The following is a 22,643-nucleotide window of genomic DNA, read 5'->3' on the forward strand; positions in this document are numbered from 1 at the left end:
CTAATGGAGTAATAAGTATGTGTATATCAATAAAATATGAGTATATATACATACATTTATTTGAACGACGCATTTGGAAATATATATACATACTTTTTTTACAAGAGTCTGCATAAATTCTTTCTAAGATGAGAGTATATGTACATACTTTAGAAGGGAGTATGTGTGTATATATATTATTGGCAGAAAAATAGGTATATATACTTTTTTCTAGAAGAGTTTTCATGTACATATATAATTTTTAGAATGGAGTACTTGTACATATGGCCTGTTTAGATCCTCTAAAATGGCAAAAGTTTTACCATTTTGGACCACTTTTTTGGCAAAATGGATGTAAACACTAGTAGCAAAAAGTAGACAAGCATTTGTCATTTGAGAGTCCATAGTAGCAAATTTGGCAAAAAAAAAAAAAAAGTCAGGCCTCGTGCCTGAGAGATTGGTAGAGTGCATGAGAGAGGCAGCAGTAACTAATAAGATGCAATTAATGGAAAAATGAGAAAATTTTATCATGTATCTAAACACCAACTTGTAAAATTCCAATGCCAAATCTTTTGCCACCGAAACTTTTGCCACCGAAACTTTTGCCAAAAAATTTTGCCGCAGCAAATTGATCTAAACAGGCCCATATTTTCTAGAATGGAGTATTTGTACATTTTAGAATGGAGTATCTGTGTATATATTATTATACTGAGTCTATGCGTATATATATACTTACTTTTTCGAATGGAGTATCTGCATAAATATTATTATACTGAGTCTATGAGTATATTATATACATGTGTAGTAAGAGCATGCATGCATATATATGAGTTAATGGCGGATCTTCAATAGTGTACGTATTATACAAAACATGAGTAAATTTAAAAAGTAGTTGTATTTCTTGATTTTTTTTTTTCTTGTGTGCTTGTAATTATGTCACATGATTTTTTTTTTCTTGTATTGCCTGTCTGATGGCTGGTAATTAACTAACCCCAGCTTGGTATTGCTTGCTCAAATATGTACAGGACATTTGGCCAATGTCCACGAGGGAGCCGGCATGTTTTATCAACCCAAGTTCAAGCTAAGTACATTTTTTGTGATATGGATGGTATGTTTTCTTATTCAATTTATCTTTCCACTGAGATGTGTTAGGATCTTATTCAATCTCTTTGCAAACAATCATAAGGGTGGCCAGGTCAAGAGGGGTACAAACAATCATCGTGACAGGAAAGGTAAGAGCAAGTTCAATAGTATAGCCAACTACTAGCTCCAATTCATATATAGCCAATATAATAGTTCATTCATACAATAGTTACATACTACACTATTAATACCTAGTCCCACCTGTCATAGACACACTGCGTCTTGAAGTCCGTGCTACAGCTGGCTACAAATCTGTAGCCCGCTGCTCTTCTCTCTCCTGATTTATCTTCTTAAAATATGTTTGCAGCTGGCTTATAACCTACTATTGTACCTACTCTAATGCTAATTAGAGAGAAGTTTGTTTCCTGTCTCAATGTTAACTAATTTCCATGTTATTTTTGGAAACAGTCCCGCCCTGTAGTTATTGAAGTTCTTGGCAAGGTTAATTTATCTGGCACAGGTGGTAATGTTTCAGAATCGTCTCCAGGAGTATTTCTTCAGGTTAGCTGGGTGCAATAGCTTGGCCCTTTTCTATGCTAGAAGGGTTTGTAAGTTTTTTTTTTTATTCCTCCATATGCTAGCAGGGGTTGTTAGTTTAAGGCGAGGGGGGCCAAAAGTTATATCAAAAGAATTTGGATATGAAGTGTGCAGAGATTAACATGTTTTTAAACTCTTGTCTGCCATTGTAATTAAGGTTGGTGCTCTTGGCATTTCAGGCGCTTCTATACTCTCTTGGAGCACAGAGTTGCCCTGGTGGTCTTCAGCCAGGATGACTGCTACACAACGCTTGATGATAATCCTCTGGCGGACTTTTTCCTTGTGGACCACGAACCAAAGGTGCGGCGGCACGTACGTCACTTACGAATGATTTTCCTTTTTTTATTACAAATAAAACAATTTCGTGCATTACAACGAAACCCAATACATATAAAAATTAGGCTATGCTTCAAAAAAAAAAGACTTCATATCCTCGTTAGAGGACAAAAGAAACTCTGCACCGTGCGCATAGTTAAAGCCTAAGAGCATCTCTAAGAGAGGGCCAAACAGGTTCCTAAAAATTAACTTTTGGGATTTTGGTTAAAACTAGGTCTTCAACAGGCTATCAATCACGATCCTAAAATTTACCCCCTCCTAAAATCGGTGCCAATCTCATCAGAATTTGGGAAGCGGTACGCCCTCCCAATCACACAAATCGCGCTATTTTTTTATAGGTTCGCGCCAACTTATTTTTTCCACCCACTTCCTTTCCCTTTCTCGCGCCTTCAATTTCCCCTTCTCGCGCTGTTTTCTTTCTCGTGAAGAACCAGTGCCCACACCGCCGTATTCAGGGTTTTTGGGTCTCCTCGGACCAGCTCCGTCCAGAGCGCAGTCGGCTGCCTATCCAGGTTACCCCTGACCCTCCGTCCAAGGCTCCGACGGCTGCCCATCCAGGGGACCACCGGCCTTCGTTTAGATCGCGTTCGGCCGCCCAGGTCGCTGCTTGTCATCCGTCCAGGGGGCACCGGCTCTCTATCTGGAGCGCCGGCAGCCGCCCGTCCAAGGCACCGCCGACCTCAGTGCAGGTCGCCGTCAACCATCCATCCAGGTCGCCCCGACGACGACGTGTGCTGCTACTTCCAGGTTGCCCCTATCGACGGGTGGTACCGTGACTACAGTATTTTGCATAGTATGGGGATCGTTGGTACTATGGTATATACAAGATTGAAGTAAAAGAGATGGAGACAAGGATTTTTATACAAGTTCGAGCCCCTTATCTGACAGGTAATAGCCCTACTCCTGTTGGCTGAAGCCAGTGTTGCTTTTATTCATCATAACCACACCAGTACAATATTTGGGATAACCTATCTAACCGTCGTCGACTTGGCGGCTTGGAATACCATCACGTAGTCGACGACGTGGTAGTCTTCCTCCTCAAATCCGCACTCGGCGAGATCAGAGATAGCGCTAGATCCCTCTTGTCGGCCTCCGCAAACACCATCTAGGGCTTGTCTAGACTTATCTCTGATGTCGATATCTGACGGCTTGTCTTGGCGTGTGTTGGCTTGTATTGGTCTATATCACTGTATATGTCTTCGTGTCTCCCCTCCCCATCCTCCTAGGGGGTCTATTTATACCCATAGGTGTCCCCTTGTCCAAGTAGAACTAGGGAGATCAATATGGATACAATCTGATAGTCCTTGTCGTTTCCAAATAGAACTCTATTCGTCCTTCCTTATCCGGAACTTCTTCTATATACGAGGTATGATTCCGTATAAGACTTAGTATATGGTGGACCCTGCTGAGCTTAGTCAACTACTATTAGGTATGTGGTATCTATAACCATGACATCCCCGACGACGACGTGTGCTGCTACTGATTCTGTTTGAGGTATTTTCATAGCAACAACTCTTTTCTTTTCTTCTCCGTGGATCTTCCCAATCCAGAGTGTCATCTCTTGGATGATTAGATTTAAAATTTAGGATGGTATGCTGTGATGAATGATGAATCTGTGATGATATGATCATTTTGTTTGACCTTGTTTCCTTTTCTCTACTATCAAATTAATGCAAAGTTAATTTAGGATATCTTATATCATTGTTGATGTGCAAAATAGTATCAGTAGAAATAAGTAGGTGGAATGCATAGTAAAAGAATTATTCATACATCTGTTGGTATGCATTTGTGGTGGAAACTCTTGGCTCTTGTTTTTTTTTACTTCACCTCTAGCAATTTGAACTGTTTACTGACTACGGCTTGAAAGAACACTTATGAAACTCTTGGCCTCCGTTCATGTTCAAACCATTTTCTCTCCCACTCGCGTGCGGGGTGAGCCCTGTCAGATTGGCCTCCTCCCATTGCTCCTCCTGCCAAAGCCAAGTGACGACATGGTGCCCCAACTGTCGATCTTCCCCGTCTTTGACAATTTGCATTGTGGGAGACACCACCACCACCCTCTATCTCCTCACTACTCTGGATCCCATGTCCCCCCATCCCCCCAATGATCCACTCACACCCACCCCCTCCCCCCCCCCCCCACAAAAATATATATATATATATATATATATATATATATATATATATATATATATATATATATATATATATATATATATATATATATATATATATATATATATATATATATATATATATATTATAATATAAAATGCGACATATTAGCTGTAAGTAGCAAATATGATATTAATCCACCACATAATACTATTTCCAACTTCCACGTACAATTATTGATGTTTAAATATGGTACGCTTGCATATAGATGCTGCAAGCAAGATATAGTAGGCCCTGCCTCACCACAATACAAATGCTAAGCCAGCTAGGTGGAATCATTTTCTAGAGGTATTTGTAAATGGCCTGTGCCATGCCGCTTTCGTCGTTGCTCGCGCCGATGAAGTCGGCTACCGCCTTTGTCACCTCGCAGCCATTGGAGAGCACGACACCAAGAGGTCGGCAAGTTGGAGCATCTCTTTATCGTTTTCTCCATCGCCTAGTGCCATGACCTGGTTAAATGAATCGGGAAGAAAATGTAAGTACCTTTACTAACATGTATAGCGAGTTATTCACTGTGCTAGTAAAAGTAAGATGACAGGATTAGGTACCTCATCTGGACTAGCACAAAGTGATTCCAACATAATTTTTACCCCGTTTCCTTTGGAAGTCCTGAGCGGTACAACTTCAAGCACATCACTCTGTGCCTGAATGAGAATGACCTGTGCCATTCCATCAACCCTCCTTGCCCAGTGTGGCCTCAGCATAGACGAGATCGCTTCCGGAGTTTCTAAGAACACAAACTTCTGCATTTTTCCATTATAACAAATGAAGCAATATGGTGATAGAAGAAATGAAATGCTTGAACTTTATTAGAAGTCTAAGCATTTCATTTCTTCTATCATCATATTGCTTCATTTGCTATAAGGGAAAAATGCAGAAGTTTGTGTTCTTAGAAACTCGGGAAGCGATCTCGTCTATGCTGAGGCCACACTGGGCGAGGAGGGTTGATGGAAAGGCACATGTCATTCTCATTCAGGCACAGAGTGATGTGCTTGAAGTTGTGCCGCTCGGGACTTCCAAAGGAAACGGGGTAAAAATTCTGTTGGAATCACTTTGGGCTAGTCCAAATGAGGTACCTAATCCTGTCATCTTACTTTTACCAGCACAATGATTAATTCGCTATACATGTTAGTAAAGGTACTTACATTTTCTTCCCGTTTCATTTAACCAGGTCATGGCACTAGGCGATGGAGAAAACGATAAAGAGATGCTCCAACTTGTCGGCCTCTTGGTTTCGCGCTCTCCAACGGCTGCGAGGTGACAAAGGTGGTAGCCGACGTTATCGGCACGAGCAACGACGAAAGCAGCGTGGCACAAGCCATTTACAAATACCTCTAGAAAATGATTCCACCTAGCTGGCTTAGCGTTTCTATTGTGGTGTGGCATGGCCTAATATATCTTGCTTGCAGCATCTATATTCAAGCGTAACATATTTAAACTTCAATAATTGTATGTGGAAGTTGGAAATACTATCTGTGATGGATTAATATCATATTAGTTGCTTACAGCTAAGATGTCGCATTTTATATTACAATTTTTTTTGGGGGGGGGAGGGGGGAGGGGGAGAGGGGGTGGGTGTGAGTAGATTAGTGGGGGGATGGGGGGACATGGGATCGAGAGTAGTGAGGAGATAGAGGATGGTGGTGGTGTCTCCTACAATGCAAATTGTCGAAGACGGGGAAGGTCGACAGTTGGGGCACCATGTCGTCACTCGGCTTTGGATGGAGGAGCAATGGCCAATGGGAGGAGGCCAATCTGATAGGGCTCACCCCGCACGCGAGTGGGGAAGAGAACGGTATGAACATGAACAGAGGCCAAGAGTTTTATAAGTGTTCTTTCAAGCCGTAGTCAGTAAACAGTTCAAATTGCTAGAGGTGAAGTAAAAAAATGGCGCGATTTGTGTGATTGGGAGGGTGTACCGCTTCCCAAATTCTGATGAGATTGGCACCGATTTTAGATATGGGTAAATTTTAGGACCATGATCGACAGTCTGTTGGAGACCTAGTTTTAACCAAAATCCCAAAAGTTAATTTTTAGGAACATGTTTGGCCCTCTCTGGGAGATGCTCTTAGGCTTTAGCTATCCGCATGGTGCATAGTTTCTTTTGTCATCTAGCGATGATATGAAGTCTAATTGTTTTTGAAACATAGTCTAATTTTTGTATGTATTGGGTTGCAATGCACGAATTTGTTTTACTAGTAATAAAAAAAAAGGAAAATCATTCGTAAGAGAAATACATGCCGCCGCACCTTTGGTTCGTGGTACACCAGGAAAAAGTCCACCAGAGGATTATCATCAAACGTTGTGTAGCAGTCGTCCTGGCTGAAGGCCACCAGGGCAACTCTGTGCTCCAGAGAGTATAGAAGTGCCTGAAATGCCAAGAGCACCAACCTTAATTACAATAATGGCGGACAAGAGTTTAAAAACATGTTAATCAATAGTGTTTGTGCAGCTTACCTCTCTGCACACTTCTATATCCAAATTCTTTTGATATAACTTTTGGCCCCCTCGCCTTAAACTAACAAACCCTGCAAGCATATAGAGGAATAGAAAAAAAAAACTTACAAACCCTGCTAGCATAGAAAAGTGCCAAGCTATTGCACCCAGCTAACCTGAAGAAATACTCCTGGAGACAATTTTGAAACGACACATGTGCCAACTAAATTAACCTTGCCAAGAACTTCAATAACTGCAGCGCGGGACTGTTTCCAAAAATAACATGGAAATTAGTTAACATTGAGACAGGAAACAAACTTCTCTTTAATTACAAAATTACCTGAGTAGAACAAAGTTAGCTTTACCTTTCCTGTTGCAATGATTGTTTGTACCCCTCTTGACCTAGCCACCCTAATGGCTTCAGCGTTTGTTTCTGGAACTAGACCGCTACTATCCAGCACTGTGCCTTGTGCAAAGAGAAATTGAATAAGATCCTAACACATCTCAGTGCACACGCCAATTACAAATACCTTTAGAAAATGATTCCACCTAGCTAGCTTAGCATTTCTATTGTGATGAGGCAGGGCCTAATATATCTTGCTTGCAGCATCTATATGCAAGCGTACCATATTTAACTTCAATAATTGTATGAGGAAGTTGGAAGTATTATTCTGTGGTGGATTAATATCATATTTGCTGCTTACAGATAAGATGTCACATTTTATATTATAATTATATTTTTTGGGGGGGGGGGGAGGGGGGGAGGGGTGGGTGTGAGTGGATCAGTGGGGGGATGGGGGGACATGGGATCAAGAGTAGTGGGGAGATAGAGAATGGTGGTGATGTCTCCAACATTGCAAATTATCAAAGACGAGAAAGATCGACGGTTGGGGCACTATATCGTCACTTGGCTTTGGAAGGAGGAGCAATGGGAGGAGGCCAATCTAACAGGGCTCAACTTGCACGCGAGTGGGGGCGAGAATGGTATGAACACGAACAGAGGCCACATAGATACACGTCGCAAGAGAGAATAAACAACGTAGGACAGGGTGAGGAAGAGCAAGGGTAGATCTTAGTGCGGGTTTTGGGAGGGGAGGGGGCACTCAAACCCCCCTACCCCCAGTAGATCACCATTAAGAGAACAGGAAAGGTAAGAAAGAAGGAAGAAGACGATGAGCTCCTATAATCTATTTCTAGATCCACCCGTGGGGAAGAAAATGGCAGCGACATGAGCGGGGAACACACGGATTCACGTCGCAAGAGAGAAAGGGTACTATAATGTGAATCTTTTGCAATAGGGACCGTCCAAAATATACTAAAATTTAGGATTTTTTTTCTGGGCCACTAACCGAACGAATAGAATAGTCCCCAGGAAAACTATCAGCCTGCATATGTACGGTTGTCTTTTCACCTATGGTTTTGAGCCCCGCACTTGGAGGAATCCCAACTCAGTGTACCATGTAAACCTAAAATCATTTATCCGCTCGCGGAAAACAGGACATACATCCACCAAGTCATATGCATGAGATCACTGGTCTCAAATAAGTGCAAATGTAAGTGCTTCTTCTTGCATTGGTATGCATGATATTGTGACTATGACTATTAGGTATTTAGGTATTCCATATTCCGTGATACATTTACCAGAACAGGAGAGAATGAATGGCCAAGATAAACTAATTACTAGTTACTCCTAGTGCTACAATGCTACCAGTGCAGCGAGGCCAATCAGAAACAAAAATACACGCGGCTATACATTATCACGACAATTTATATGACGAATTCAAGTCCACAAGGACCGGGGAGAAGTGTGATATCCTTATTATCCGTATCCAATGATATCCTTATAATCCTTCGCTGGATGAAAAACTTCATTTCCAAAAGTGTTCTTCAGCTCATGCATCCTTTGGCTGTTGCAGAACATCTCAGCAAGAAAACAAAGGCAGAAGAGAAAAATAGAAAAACACTGTGCCAATTTTCAAGCACAAATCTTTTCATACCTCGATATATTGGAGCAAGTTAGATGAAGTATGAGCAAGCCCTGTACCCAAATATGACAGCGCATACTCTTCTATATTCTCTAATCTGAACAAAAGAGTGGCATTGTACATAAACATGATTGTCCATGAACGCCATCTGAAGGCATCTGGGATTCTGGATAAACATTAGTTCAACAAGAGCGTACCTGTACATATAATTTACCATGATACCTCCACTCTGTTGAATGCCCTTCTCTGATTGGTCAGCCATCCAGTTTATCCTCTCGATCATCTGCCAGAAAAGCAAGGCGTTATTCTGTAAGGATAAGACCACCTGTTTCAAAAAGATGTTCCTTCAATAGACCATACTATGGTACTAAGCGAAAATTTCGAATGTGAAATAGCATAGAAATGCTTAGATCGGTAAATATTGTATTTACATGTGAAACAACAACATGGTTCTAGAGGTCATTATAACTCTAAGTTTCACACAGAAGCAGAGCAGACAGAAAATTCTGGTTTTTATACCCTACAAAACTAAATCCCCTATGTAGCATCAGCATTTGAAACTGAATGTGCACATAGTGGCTAACTTACTGCTCCATTTTGCAAGTGAAAATTTGCAACAGCATCAAGAGCTTTTCCTCGTTTTTTCTCCCTGGCGAGATACCTATAGATTATATGCAAAGACTATCAGTTGCAACTAATATATACTCTAAAAATACACAGAAGAAGTGATGCTACTGGATACCTTGCACACAAACGCATCAGAGGAGATTTCAGTGCAGAAGATAATTTGTCAGATTTTACCCACTGACTTGATTTCAGTATATCTTGCAGTAGTTCGATTCCACTTTTTCCACCAGCATGTTCACTGAAGCAAAAGTAGCAGCGCAGATGATTATAAATCACAAAGCAGACCTTTACTCCTCTATTGACTGATCAAAATTTCACATGAACATGTAATGGAGTTAACTACAAAAGAAAAAGAGACAGCATGTCCAGAATTAAGAGACTGGTTTTTTTAGAAAACCAAAGTCTATGAAAGAAAATGAAAACAAAGGTCAAGATAAAAAAAAAACAAAAATACATTTTTTAATATAAGTACAGAGAATATGAAAAAGGTTGAAATTATGTGAGGTACAATTTGCTATTTTTTTATGAAAGGAACATACACCGCATCATGTATCATCCTCTCTTCCTCCGGAAAAAGGATGGATTCTCTGAAAGTGGAACTGGTTCCTTCTAATAAACTGCCATCCTGTGATTCTGCCTCTGCTAACTTTATTTGGGATGCCAGCTTAGCAAGAAGCCATTGCATGAAACCAGGGATTGGACTAAGAGTTGCAAAAATCTGTATGAAATGCCAACAAAGAAAGCATATTGACTTTGATTTATCAGTAAATACAGGCAAAAAAACTTAGTTAGCATGATGAATTATCAGTTTACAACTGATGCTACAGCCAGTGCTTAAGCATAAAACAACAGTAAGGTTGAAAAATGATCACAGAATTTGGAAGTGGTACCTGTACTGAAGGCATATCTCTTCTTAACATTTCAATCACACGTTTGAGAAGAAATTTTCCCAGATTGATACCAGATAGGCCTGGCTGATAGCAATAGACAATCAGTTTGTTGGCAGGCAAGCACCATTTTGTCACTGTTGCTAAATTACCTGCCACATTACTTTATTTGCTGCCAGAATTCTAAGAAATTTTTTTACCTGGGTTGATGATATTGAGTAAAATAACGCACATCTGGCTTCACTCTCAGGAGTTGGAGGGTCATCCCACAGAACTTCCTAATATGATAGAAGTTAATAAGTTGCAATGGATTGGGATAATCAAATAGATGTACTGTGCTATAACTTAACTAACCTGTATAGATGCGGCAGTATCTTTGAGCAGAGCAACTTCAATGAAGATCAATGGTTCTCCTAATTTTAATAAAGATAGTGAGAACACTCAAACAAAGCTAGTTACTAACTCAAAACAATCGTTCTGCAGCAGGTAAACACTTTTGTTTACAAATGTATAAGAAGTGTAAATGATGCATTGATTTGCCCCCTACAAAACTCTCAAACATTTGGGGAAAATACAAGTTATGCATCTAGTTATCAACACTTAATCAAACCATCACCAATAATCAGTAATAGTCCACAAGGGCAAGAAGCCATAATAAGCAACCTGGTATTGCAGGATGGAAGTACCCAAAGCAACGGCGACCGACGCCCAACCTTCTCTTCAAGTCAATCAAATTCCTAATTGGATGCACAGCCTAGAAAACCAAAGCAGAAGCGAATCATCAGTCAAGCCACCGGAGCGCACACTGCAAAGTCAAAACAGGTGAGCTGATCACAAACTTCATATGCCACAATCTTCTCTAGCAAGGATGCCGGATCATCCCAAGTTATGTGGTGGAGGGTCAGCGCCGCCGGGCTGAGCCATGTCACGAGCTTCTCCTTCAGGTACCCGTCCAGCGCACGCAGCGCCGGCAAGTTCTCCTCCCTGCATAATTGGCAATTGCCCCCCAATATCAATATCAAACAAGGAGACCAACATTTCCAATATTATCCCAATTCTATTAGCTTCTCTACTACTTCCAGTGTCACTCTCACCCCAGCAATGCGAGGAGGTCGGCGCGGATGACGGCGAGGAGCTTGAGCCCGCCGGGCTGCGCGTTCATGGCCTCGAGGAACCCGGCGTACTTGGGCCGGAGCGCCTCCCGGAGCCCCCGCTCCATCCGGTACATCGCCGACGCAGAGCCGCCGCCGCCTCCCGCCTCCGGGTGCTCCTCTTCCTCCTCCTCCCCGCCCGCCGCCGCGGCGCTCAGATACTGCCGCATGAGGTCGCGGACGCGCGCACGGGGCACGTCGTAGTCGGCCGCGAGGGAGCGGAGGATCTCGCGGCGGCCGGGGCGGTCGAGGGAGCGGTAGCCATCGGAGAAGCGGTCGAGGGCGGGGGAGGCGGAGGAGGAGACGGAGGCGTGGAGCCAGTGGCGGACGGCGGCGGCGGCGGGCGGGGCGGATGGGTCGGGGTCGGGTGCCGCCGCCGCCGCCGCCGCCGTCGGAGCGGGCGGCGGCGGGGCGGGGGAGACGGGGTCGGGGTGCATCCGGGCGCGGAGGAGGACGGCGAGGGACTTGGGGGCGTGGTTCCTGGTCATGTGGCGGCGCCGCCGGGGAGTTCGCCGCCGGCGAAAGGTCGCGGCGTGGGCGGCCAACGTGGTGGGTTGGGTTCAGCCGTCGCGGCGTCGTGTGAAAGCGAATCGGTTACGGGAGTGCTGCAAAAGTCATCTTAGGCCCCTCTGAATGATAGTATTTATCATAGGATTCAAATCCTATTGGAAATTTTTCTATTTGGCCTTTTGATTCAAAGGATTGAAGCTTTCCAAATCCTATAAAATTCCTATGGAATGGCACATTGCATGTAGATTTTGGAGGAAATTTAGCAAGAGCTCCAACCTCTTGGAAAATTTAATTTGAGTCTATCTCTCTCATCCGATTCCTGTGTTTTTCCTGTGCTCCAATCAAACGACCATTCCTGTGTTTTTCCTGTGTTTTGCAATCCTCTGTTTTACACTTCAATTCCTGTCAGAATCCTGTGTTTTTCCTATTTCTCCGTTTTTTCTGCCCTACGATTTAAAGGGGCCCTTAACTTGTTTGCCTTTGCTTCGAATCCAAGGATAATTATAAGCTTCCCAAAAGATGGCATTTCTCAATAATGTTTCGCAAAATTAGGCATATTAGCTTGATTTGTGATAATAAAATTGGGTGTTAACTGTTGACACTTAAGCTTCGATATTTTCTGATTAAGAAGCATATCTTACCTCATTTTTCATTACCACTCTTTGAAAATTATATTTCATGCAAAAACTTATACGTAGAAGTTGCTCTAAAATATCGAATGAATCTATTTTCCAAGTTTATAATAATTAAAACTAAAATAATTATGTGTTAATAGCTCTATTGTTTTATATGCTTTTTATTTAATCCTCACATTCATCAGTTGCGAACACTCAACTCAGAGAGTGGAAACTTTGGGCATGTTCAAATTATAGTCAAAATAAACCTTACTAAGTTTTTGTAATGCTAAAATTTTGGCAACATGGCAACAATGCCAAAATTTTGGCAAGATTTCTTATGTATTTACCAAATTTGGCAACAAACTAAACGTAAATATTTTTTTGGCAACTTTACCCAAAAAAAATGGTATGGTTGAAAATGGCATCCCCTTGGTTATTCTTGTTTGGAGTTTGGAGGTTTTTTGGAATTTGGAGGGACATTTTTGTTGAGTCAACACTCAACTCAGAGAGTGCAAACTTTGTTATTCTGGTTTGGAGGTCTTTTGGCTTTGGAGGGACAAAAGTACATAAGTCCAAGCTGATCATTTTGCTTCTTAAATGACAAAATATGCTTCCTCCATCCCATTATAAATACAATTCTAAAATTAATTTGTATCTTATTATAATCGTACCATACTACTTATCGTCATCATACACTCAACTAACCTTTCACTTCATACCATCTCACATTTACTCGACTAGGTAATCATCTCTCTCTTTTTCTCACTCTTAAAAGTACACTTAGGCCCCGTTTAGTTTACGTAATGAAAATTTTTGGGTGTCACATCAGACGTTTGACCGAATGTCGGAAGGGGTTTTCGGACACGAATGAAAAAACTAATTTCACAACTCGTCTGGAAACCGCGAGATGAATCTCTTGAGCCTAATTAATCCGTCATTAGCATATGTGAGTTACTGTAAGTGTAACACTTATGGCTAATCATGGACTAATTAGGCTCAAAAGATTTGTCTCGTAATTCCCCCCTAACTGTGCAATTAGTTTTTGTTTTTATCTATATTTAATGCTTCGTACATGTGTCCAAAGATTCGATGTGATGTTTTTGGGAAAAAAAATTTGGAAACTAAACAGGGCCTTATAATGGGATGGAGGGATTATTTGATTATTTTGCTTTAAAAGGCCCACTCCCAAGCTCTGTAACATCGGCCCAATACAGCATAGAACATGCCCCAAAGACAGTAAATAATCTTGCAAAACAATACTCACCTCAAGAAGAAAGAAAATGTACAAGCAGGCAACATGTAATGGTCTATATAATATATACCAGAACTCCAGTAAATATTACAGCCCTTTTAGTTTTTCTTTTGTTCAGTTCTGACTTCTTAGACCTAACCTCAAAAATACAAGTAACTAATTTTCACCTTCATCTCCTCCTTAATTATAACACCCATTCACTATCTTTTTCTTGTTTCTTTTTCACTAATAGTAATAATAATCAAATCCCCTCTCTTTACCTCTCTCTCATATTAACACTTCAAAAAAATTTAGTGAAGTTTTTAAGCAGAAAAGAAGGCAAGTATATGAGAAAAGAAAAAAGAATTTTCCCGCCCAAATTAAAACCACCACTACCTTCTATCTACGCTCCTCCGGCGAGCCGCCGTCGGGATCCTCCGCCGCGGCCGCCGTGGTGATGGCGGTGGTGAGGCGGTGTAGCCTGGCGAAGACGGCGACCATGGGGGCGGTGTTGTAGGTGCAGGCCTCGGTCTGCATGTAGTTGGCGCGGTCGTCGCGGAACTCGTCGCGGCGGCCGGGCCCGCCGACGATGGCGCCGGAGAGGACGTTGGGGTTGGCGCGGCCGCGGCCGAACCAGTCGTCGAACCCCTGCACGCACCCGATGAAGCGGCCGTCCTCCTTGTGGGACACGATGGAGGCGCCGCGGTGGTGCACCCGGGCGGGGTACCGGCGGCCGTACCCCACCATGTAGCTCAGCCGCAGCGGGTTCCGCCCCAGGATGTAGTCCGCCTGCGACCTCGCCAGCGACACCATCTCCGCCGCCGCCGCCGCGCCGCCGGGGCAGCGGAGGGAGGAGGCGGAGGAGGAGGAGGAGAGGTAGTGGGAGTAGGCGGTGAGGAGGAAGGCGGCGCTGGAGGCGTACTGGAGGTTGTTCCATTGGCGGACGTAGAGCATCCCGCCGGGGCTCCGGTCGACGTTGTCGGCGCCGTTGGTGTTGCGGCCGAGGCACGCGCACAGGTAGTGCTCCGCCTTCTCCCTGTACTTCTCCAGCACGCCGCGGTGCGCCGCCGCCTGCGGGTCGCCGTCCAGCAGCAGCTGCATGCAACACGATGACAGATTAAGACATTATTGATTAATTAAATTAGCTCTCAGCTGATTAATCCAATGATCAATCAACTCAGTGACAAAAACCGATATCATGATCAACACCGAGACTGTAAAAGTTCAGACAAATTATACAACTACAAATTATCTTTTATTTGGAGAAATATAAATTTTATAGGCAATAACGACTTAATAGCGGAATAAAATAATTTATATGAGAAAGAGACTACGCTGAAAAGACCCTAAAATTGACTAAAAAATTAAGTTTTAAAATTTAAATTACATTTTACTGCAAAATGTACTTCTCCATCATAAAAAAAACTCAACCTAGAAAGAGAGTTGAGTTTTTTTTTTAAAGGACGGAGAGAGTATATATATGTGTATGTTCGTAAAGATGATTATGCGTGTGCACGTTCATAGATATGAGTACAAAGCATAGCTACATCCTACATGTGACAATGTGTGTAATTTTATTTATTTTCACTATATACACATACATCCTCGATCCAAACTTACACACCTGCATTAAACCAAACTCGATACAAACCAGAGTAAAATAGGTAAGTGGAGCCTTTCCATTTCGTTTTAGATCCGTCCATAGACGAGTATGCGCACGTTTATATAAAAAGTCTATATCTGTGATATTTTTTTAAAAGAAAAAATCAGAGTAAAATAGGTAAGTGGAGCCTTTTCATTTCGTTTTTGATCCGTCTATAGACTAGTATGCGCACGTTTATATAAAAGCCTGTATCCGTGATATTTTTTAAAAAAAGAAAAATAGCTATAGCTTTGCAACAATGAGATGGAACAGCGAGAGGACTCAGGAACAAGGCAGCATTGCTGTCAGCTACTCGAGTGTCCATTGTGTTGGTACAGTGTGGCAGCATGGAACGTGGCTAGGTCGGCCGGTGCGAGCGAGCGAGTCACACATTATATTAACACCACAACACTGGTACAAACTCGACCGACCGAGCCGGCGAATCAATGCAGCGCGATCGATCTAACTCGAACACAGTAGGAGGAGTAGCATTCAACCCAACTTCGAGCTTAGTTTGCGGTCCAGCTCGGCCAGTTCGCCGCTGTCGGTGCGCGATACAGTCGCCGACAGGTGGGGCCCAACAAGCATCTGCCCGGGAGATTGGTTGGGAGCTTACTCTATATATTTTGATTTGAGGGAATGATCATGGGTGTTCAATTCCATTAATTTCGATTCGATTTGATTCTGAAACAGTTTGATTCTTTATTTTTTTTTTATATTCTGTTGGAGACAACAGACAAGTACTACCTCCGTTCCAATTTAAGTGCACTTGTATCCAATTTAAGTGCACTTATATAGTAAGATCGATATCGACTTCATCCTCGCTGCTCCCTCCGTCCTATAATATAGTAATCTAGTACCGGATGGAATATTTTATAGTAGAACGAATCTGGACAATATACTATAAGTATTTATTACATTGTACTATTTTTCCCTTTTTGCTAGGAAAGCAGTTTATTATACAGAGTACTTTTTGTTGTTGTTGTAAAGACCACAAACTTGTGAGGAATGTCACTACCAGTAGCTAATACCACATGTTAAAAAAGGTGACAATACTACTGGAGAATGGAGATTACCTGACTGTATTCCATGAAAACTTATTATTGTGGTGGAGATATTTTTCTTTCATTTTCGATGTAGTTAGTCATCAATAATGGATATTTTTGCTTATTGTGGGTTGACACGGTCGTACTTCCATATAATGGAGTGTCATGAAGAGATAGTACTCCTGCTAATTAATAATTAATTAATCTAGAAACTGTGAGGAAATGTTCTGCATTGAGCCCAACAACCACTCTGATTGTGATATTTGCTTGCTCCATCAAGGAATTGTTCTACAGAGATTACCTGGCTAATCTAATACTAGTAGCTTGTAAAATAAGGAATCATGCGTGCACTCAGTTGCTTGAAGGTATAATAAAAGGAAAAAGTGTCTAATTGTCTTCCTTTAATTACTTCATGGCATGTAACAACGAAAATTCAGCTATATATATGCAGTAGTCAGTGCAACATTTCTTTTAGTTTCCTTTTGAAACAGAGTAAGCTAGCTTAAATCAATTCATATATACTACATCCAACTAGGCTACCCAGGGAGAAGGAAAGGGGCACGCTACATATATGATATATTTTTTTAATTACTTTGTTGTCGGTCATGTCCAAATAAAAATGTCAACATCTTACGACTAGTTGCTCACGCAGCAGCTACATATATTGAAAGCAACTAGCAGTCCAAAAAACAATAAAAATTAAAATCCCTACAGTGATTTCTTGGGCAATGATAGCTAATTTTCAGCAGATTTCGGGGGCATGTCCACATGGACGACCATTCATAAGTTTTTTTTTAAAAAAAAATATAAATCTCAGTACTGGACCTAGAAGTGACACACAATTGATCCAATCAAGTCTTTCACAGGGTTTGTTTGCTCCTGAATCAAAAAAAATCTAAAGGTTCTCTTTTTCCAGCAAGAGTTAGTCTTTTTTATTTAAAAAAACGAAATAAGATAGTCTCGAAATACAACAACTTCTAGTGTTAAAAAATTTATCTCAAAATATATTTTTTTTTTCAAAAATGCAGGAGGATTGCATTTCATTTCATTAAGGAAAAAGAAAGAAAGTTAAAATAGTTAAAACAGGGGAGTAAAGAAAAACCCCAAAAGAACACTCATTATCTCAATCAATCACGGTCATCTCCCGTTTAATTTTTTTTCGACGTAATTTCTGATATCTATCCATCACAACCATCCCTCATAGTTAATATTATTTACTTTCTTAATCACGTGTAAAACTCTAGAAATCTTACCGGTGTCCGAAGGAACTTAATTTACAAATTCTTATATTTTTGGGATTTAGGAAGTAGATGTTACTTTTCTTTTTCTTTTTCTTTTTTTGCGAGGAAGTAGATGTTACTTTTCAGTAGTACTCTTGAAGAAGCAAGCAGCTCAGGGTTTCTTTAATCTATTTCTGGCCAAAAACGAGTCATCTCAAAGCTCAAAACTAGCCAGGAAAAATGATTAAATTTGTGATGCGTGCAGCTCTCATGTGGAAAAGGGGAGATCGCTACTGCACCGTGAAGACCACGCCAGGGCTATTGGCTGATGAAGACGATCTTAATTTGGACCTACATTGCCATTTGCCTCACACCTACCCCTGTCTCGACAGTGAAATGGAAATCAGTCCAGGTCACCCGTCCAACTCACGCACGCCCCCCTGTTGCCCTGTCACGGCGTGTAGAATTCTTGGACCTACGTGGGGCCCTCCCGGTGACAGGTCATCATCCTCTCTACTATGAGTATTTACAGGCCAGCAAAAAAATGCAGACTAGCTGCAGGGGGTGACCTGGAACTACTGTAACCCAATACTTTCTTGTCATCAACGCTGTTGGGATTATCTACAACACCGTCTATGCAGTTACTAGTTGCTAACATATAGATCCAAACTCATACGTTAGTGGCTATTACTGTGTAGGTGCAGTACTGCAAAGGATCTATATCCCCTACGTCCTACGAATTATTTTTTATTGTTTCTCTATATATATATAGTTGAAGTAGCAGTCACTCTAATATGTAAACTCGGATCCATATATTATTGGCTGATACTGTATGTACAGTGCTACAGAGGATTCTTGTATGTCACAATCACAGGCTATTGTAGTTTAAATGGACTATTCTAATTCAAATGAAGGTGGCATATAAGAGATGTGTTCGGCTCTTCTAATTCTCAACCCTCACCTAAGAACACGGCCATAGAGCTCTTTCTCGTGAAATTCCTATGTTCCTAGTAGACGTAAATAGTCATTTTAATTTCATTCTTGACTTAGGCCGGAATGAAACCATCCACCTTGATGGACAACCAGCATGTGATTTGTGTGTGTAAATAATGGACATTAATCGTGCAAGGTTTCCCGGCTCAATGCAAGGAGCATTTTCAGCCGTCCATGTCTCGAAGTTTTTGGTCGTCAGCTCTTGGCCTCAATTGGACCCCTATCACGCTACCTACAAGCTAGCAAACAAAAGCCATGCCTCCCAAATTTCTCGCAATTCTTGTCGTGTCATATGGAAGAAGAAGAGGAAGAAGAAGAAGAAGAAATCTCATCTTCTGTATGCTCAATCTCATCTCTTATACGCTCTCGCATCAGCAAAACAAGCTGCATTCAGGCAGTAGCGTCCTAGAGATAGATAGATAGCACACTAGTGACCTAAGCAACCAACCAGGTCGGCGGCTAGTGGTGACACATCAATTCAAACTCGATCGCCGTGTCACCACCACGTGCCTCGCTGGCTTTACAACTCGGCGACCAACCTTGGTGTCCCGGTCCATGCATTGCAGATTTGCAGTGATCACTTTGCGATCTTCGCATCATCTCTCGATCGATCAATGGCAATGTGAGACTGACAGATCAGGTACTAGTAGTCTTTGGTTGTGTTTAGATCAGCGCAAAGTTTGGATTTTGGTTGAAATTGAAGATGATGTGATTGAAAAGTTGTGTGTATATGACAGGTTGATGTGATGGAAAAGGACTGAAGTTTGGATCCAAACTTTGGATCTAAACACAGCCTTTGTCTACTACTAAACTAAGCTAAAGACGATATATTTTTTTCCAACCAAGAACGGACTAAAGTCATTCAGACGACAGGATCGGGTCATTACCTTAGTGGTTAAGCCACCTTTTACTTGTCACAAAAGTTGTTGCGAGTTCAAACCCTAATTAAAGAGATCACTGCGGTTGTGTTTAATTTTTGGACGTTTTGAATGATTCTGTCCTACCTTCTGTTAAGGGTCAGCAGCATGTATGGCTCAAAAATGCTGAAAGGAAAACTAATCCTGAAGCTAGCAGGGGTGCATGCAAGACTGAAGTGGACAGGCAGAAAAGGGGAGTGCTTAATTAGCATAAAAAAAACCCATCAGCTTTCAGCAGGGGGAAATTAAAGGCAGTACTGCCCCAGATGCTCAGCCATGTGAGAGTCAGTACACACAGCAACACTGGATGCATATGCTCTCTCACTTCTCCAACCACCATCATTGCAGCTACAATCTCAGTCACTCACTGATCGATCGAGGATGGAGAGATCAAGTGGACTTTAGTCGATGAACAGTCCAGTCTTTTGGAGGCTTCTCCATGTCCAAACATTTCCACGGATGACAGAGGGGAACAGAGTAGTAGAGTGTACGCTTGTTTGTATTTTTCTTCGTGTTTCTAATCGCGCGTAATTATATTGGTTTTGTGTTCAAGGCATGATTAAATCGGCGAGCAGTGCTTGCAGGGGTGTGGGATCCTACTTGGCTTCTTTTGGGGAGCAAGGAAAGTATAGGCCATGTGGTGACATTAATTCCCCTTTTGTTAGGGAGAAAAACCCAGATCGCTCGTTCACTCGATCCTAATTAAAAACGGAATGTATCTAACTGATATGATAAAAAAAAAAGTCAAACATCATATGATTTTACCGTATATTTTTACGGCAGAAGAAAATATTCATTTCATTCTAAAATATAACGATTCTTACCTATTTTCTAAAATACATCTTAAAATAGCCGATTAATTCTGCATTGCTTTTCGATATGTATCGGAGGATCGTTTAAAATTTTTATATTTTGGAACAGAGTGAGAGTCCAGCCCTGTTTAGATTCCAACCTTTTTTCCTTTAAATTTATAATTTTTCCGTCACATCGAACTTTTCTACACACACAAACTTCTAACTTTTACGTCTTATCGTTCCAATTTCTTTAAACTTTTAATTTTAACTTAGGGCTGAACACATCCTACGTGTAGTAAAAAAAAAAAGTACGGGTCATAGGCTGGTCACTGTTGGTGGCCAGGGCGGCTCACCAACCTAACAACCGGAGCTAGCTAGTCGATGTCCATGGAGTGATGAGTGAGTAAATTGATCAAGCATGGCGGAGAGTGAGAGAGGAATTGAGGAGGTTTACCTTGGCGGCGAGGACCTGGAGGCCGGCGTACTTGACGTCCCAGCTGAACTCGGTGATGGCCCAGCCGACGCCGCCGAAGGAGTCGGCGTTGTCGACGGCGTAGCGGAGGTACTCCTCCTTGCCCGTGGCGCGGTGGAGCCAGAGCGCCGCCCACAGGAGCTCGTCGTGGTAGCCGCTGACCGACGCGTAGTAGCTCCGGACCTCCTCGATGCTGCTGTCGTAGCTGCCCCTGTAGGTGTCCCCGAACTCGAACAGCTGCTGGGCGTGGTGGAGGAGGAGGTGGGAGTAGTGCGGGTCGGAGCGGCGGAACACGATGGACGCCGCCGCGAGCGCCGCCGCCGTCTCGCCGGCGAGGTCCGACCCCGGGTTGTCCCTGTCCACGCGGTAGGCCTGCCTCGACGTCGTCATGTCCTCCGGCCGCTGCCAGCAGTAGTGGTCCGTGTCGCCGTCGCCCACCTGCACACCACCATGGCCCCCACCCGTCAGCCTCTCTCTCACTCACGTCATAATGGCTACTCTACCATTCTCGATCCACCTAGCAGCAGCAGCAGCGAGAGTGAATTCATGGCGTGTTGAATTGCGCGCGAGATAGTATGAATATGTGAAGTGATCGATCGGTGGCGGGAGTACGTAGTATTTGTACTGTGCGTACGTACCTCGGCCCAGTAGACGAAGGGGTGGGTGTGGGCCTTGACGAAGTAGTCGGTGCCCCACTTGATGGCCTCGAGGGCGTGGCGCCACTCGCCGGCGGCGGCGATGTCGGCGGCGAAGTCGATGGCGCCCCAGGAGAGCATGGTGACGGTGAAGGCCATGGGGAGGCCAAACTTGACGTGGTCGCCGGCGTCGTAGTACCCGCCGACGAGGTCCACGCCTTGCTGGAGGCCGTCGGTGAGGCCCGAGTGGCCGCGCCACGTCACCCGCTGGCTGTACGGCAGCCGCCCCGACCGCTGCGCCTCGAAGTAGAGCAGGCTCTTCTCCAGCGCCTCCCTGTAGTCTAGCGGCTGCTGCTCCTCCTCCTCCTCTCCTCCCGCCGACGCCGCATCGCACCGGAGTGGCAGCGCTACGACGGCCAGGAGGACAAGGACCAGCACGGCGGCGAGGGTGGTGGTTGTGGTACGAGGTGGTGGTGGCTGAAGCCGGGCGCGGCCACGGCTCATGGCCGGCCGGCCGGTGGCGGCGCCGTACGCGTCGCGCTTGTCGATCGGGCGCCGGCCGGCCTCTCTGGCTGCACACGCTCGCGCCGCCGTCCTCCTAATCCTCTCTCTCAGTCTCTCTCTCTCTCTGTGTTTTTTTTTTTTTGCCTTTCTCGGAGTACTAAACTGGCTCCGACTGTATCCTGTACTCCTCCTTTGTTCGCGCGTCCGTCCTCCTCTTTATTGTTCTTGTGCGCCTCAAGAAAAACCAGGGAGATTTGCGCGAAGCAAACCGAGCGGACAGGCAAGCGAGCGTGTAAAAGCGTTTTAAGCGTTTTTCCAGGTGCGCGGAGAAATGATCGGCGGGGGGGCCCCGCGCGCACGTAACGCGACGCTAATCACCGCGCCGTCCATACACCGCACCGCGCGCGCACCCCGCCACGTAGTACTTCTGCTCCCCGCACCGCACCGCGCGCGCGCGCGCTTCGGCCGCGCGACGACGCGTTTTGGACGGGTAAATCTCGCATTTTGCCCGGTGCGCGGGCGGGGGAGGGCGGATTGGTTGGTTGACACGGCTGAGGCCGAGACGAGGCGGGATTTCTGGGCGGGGCAAGCGGTTGGGAGTTGGGGGTGGTGGTTTTGACCGGGAGCCGGGGGGCGGTGGGGTTGGGGCTGCAGGTGGCTACTGGCCAAAGCGCGACTGCGCGCGAGAGAGACAGGCCGCGGAGCCGCGAGACATGGCATGTTTGGAGGGTTGGACTCACCGGAGCCCACGCGCGCGCGGGCGATGGTCTTCGCGAGGGTGAGTGAGCGAGCGGCCACGGCCAGCA

The 22,643-nt window shown here is 43.9% G+C and overlaps 2 protein-coding genes and 1 pseudogene across 2 annotated transcripts; all 3 read right to left on the reverse strand.

The window, feature by feature from the left end:
* Nucleotides 1-4,452: 4,452 nt before the first annotated feature.
* LOC127783749 (endoribonuclease YBEY, chloroplastic-like) lies at nt 4,453-7,615 on the reverse strand (annotated as a pseudogene).
* Nucleotides 7,616-7,821: 206 nt separating this feature from the next.
* Nucleotides 7,822-11,855, reverse strand: LOC127783568 (uncharacterized). Its single transcript, XM_052310756.1, has 12 exons — nt 11,200-11,855; nt 10,945-11,089; nt 10,769-10,859; nt 10,460-10,518; nt 10,306-10,383; nt 10,109-10,192; nt 9,758-9,936; nt 9,334-9,456; nt 9,180-9,252; nt 8,789-8,874; nt 8,604-8,688; nt 7,822-8,513 (listed from the first exon to the last, which is right to left on the reverse strand). Exons 1-12 carry the CDS (start codon nt 11,742-11,744, stop codon nt 8,499-8,501), a joined length of 1,563 nt encoding a protein of 520 aa, XP_052166716.1. The 5' UTR covers nt 11,745-11,855; the 3' UTR covers nt 7,822-8,498.
* A 1,823-nt stretch (nt 11,856-13,678) lies between these two features.
* LOC127783567 (endoglucanase 22) lies at nt 13,679-22,173 on the reverse strand. Its single transcript, XM_052310755.1, has 3 exons — nt 21,337-22,173; nt 20,681-21,136; nt 13,679-14,709 (listed from the first exon to the last, which is right to left on the reverse strand). Exons 1-3 carry the CDS (start codon nt 21,835-21,837, stop codon nt 14,014-14,016), a joined length of 1,653 nt encoding a protein of 550 aa, XP_052166715.1. The 5' UTR covers nt 21,838-22,173; the 3' UTR covers nt 13,679-14,013.
* Nucleotides 22,174-22,643: the final 470 nt, after the last annotated feature.

The sequence above is a fragment of the Oryza glaberrima genome, chromosome 9 (genome assembly GCF_000147395.1).
Source record: "Oryza glaberrima chromosome 9, OglaRS2, whole genome shotgun sequence".
In the NCBI taxonomy this organism is placed as follows: Eukaryota; Viridiplantae; Streptophyta; class Magnoliopsida; order Poales; family Poaceae; genus Oryza; species Oryza glaberrima.

Coding starts and splice junctions, on each gene's coding strand:
- LOC127783567 (XM_052310755.1), bottom strand. CDS start 21,837: ATGAGCCGTGGCCGCGCCCGGCTTCAGCCACCACCACCTCGTACCACA. Junction 21,137..21,336: donor CCTTCGTCTACTGGGCCGAG/GTACGTACGCAC, acceptor GGTGGTGTGCAG/GTGGGCGACGGCGACACGGA. Junction 14,710..20,680: donor TCCAGGTCCTCGCCGCCAAG/GTAAACCTCCTC, acceptor TGTTGCATGCAG/CTGCTGCTGGACGGCGACCC.
- LOC127783568 (XM_052310756.1), bottom strand. CDS start 11,744: ATGACCAGGAACCACGCCCCCAAGTCCCTCGCCGTCCTCCTCCGCGCC. Junction 10,193..10,305: donor ACTCAATATCATCAACCCAG/GTAAAAAAATTT, acceptor TATTGCTATCAG/CCAGGCCTATCTGGTATCAA. Junction 9,253..9,333: donor CTGATGCGTTTGTGTGCAAG/GTATCCAGTAGC, acceptor TATAATCTATAG/GTATCTCGCCAGGGAGAAAA.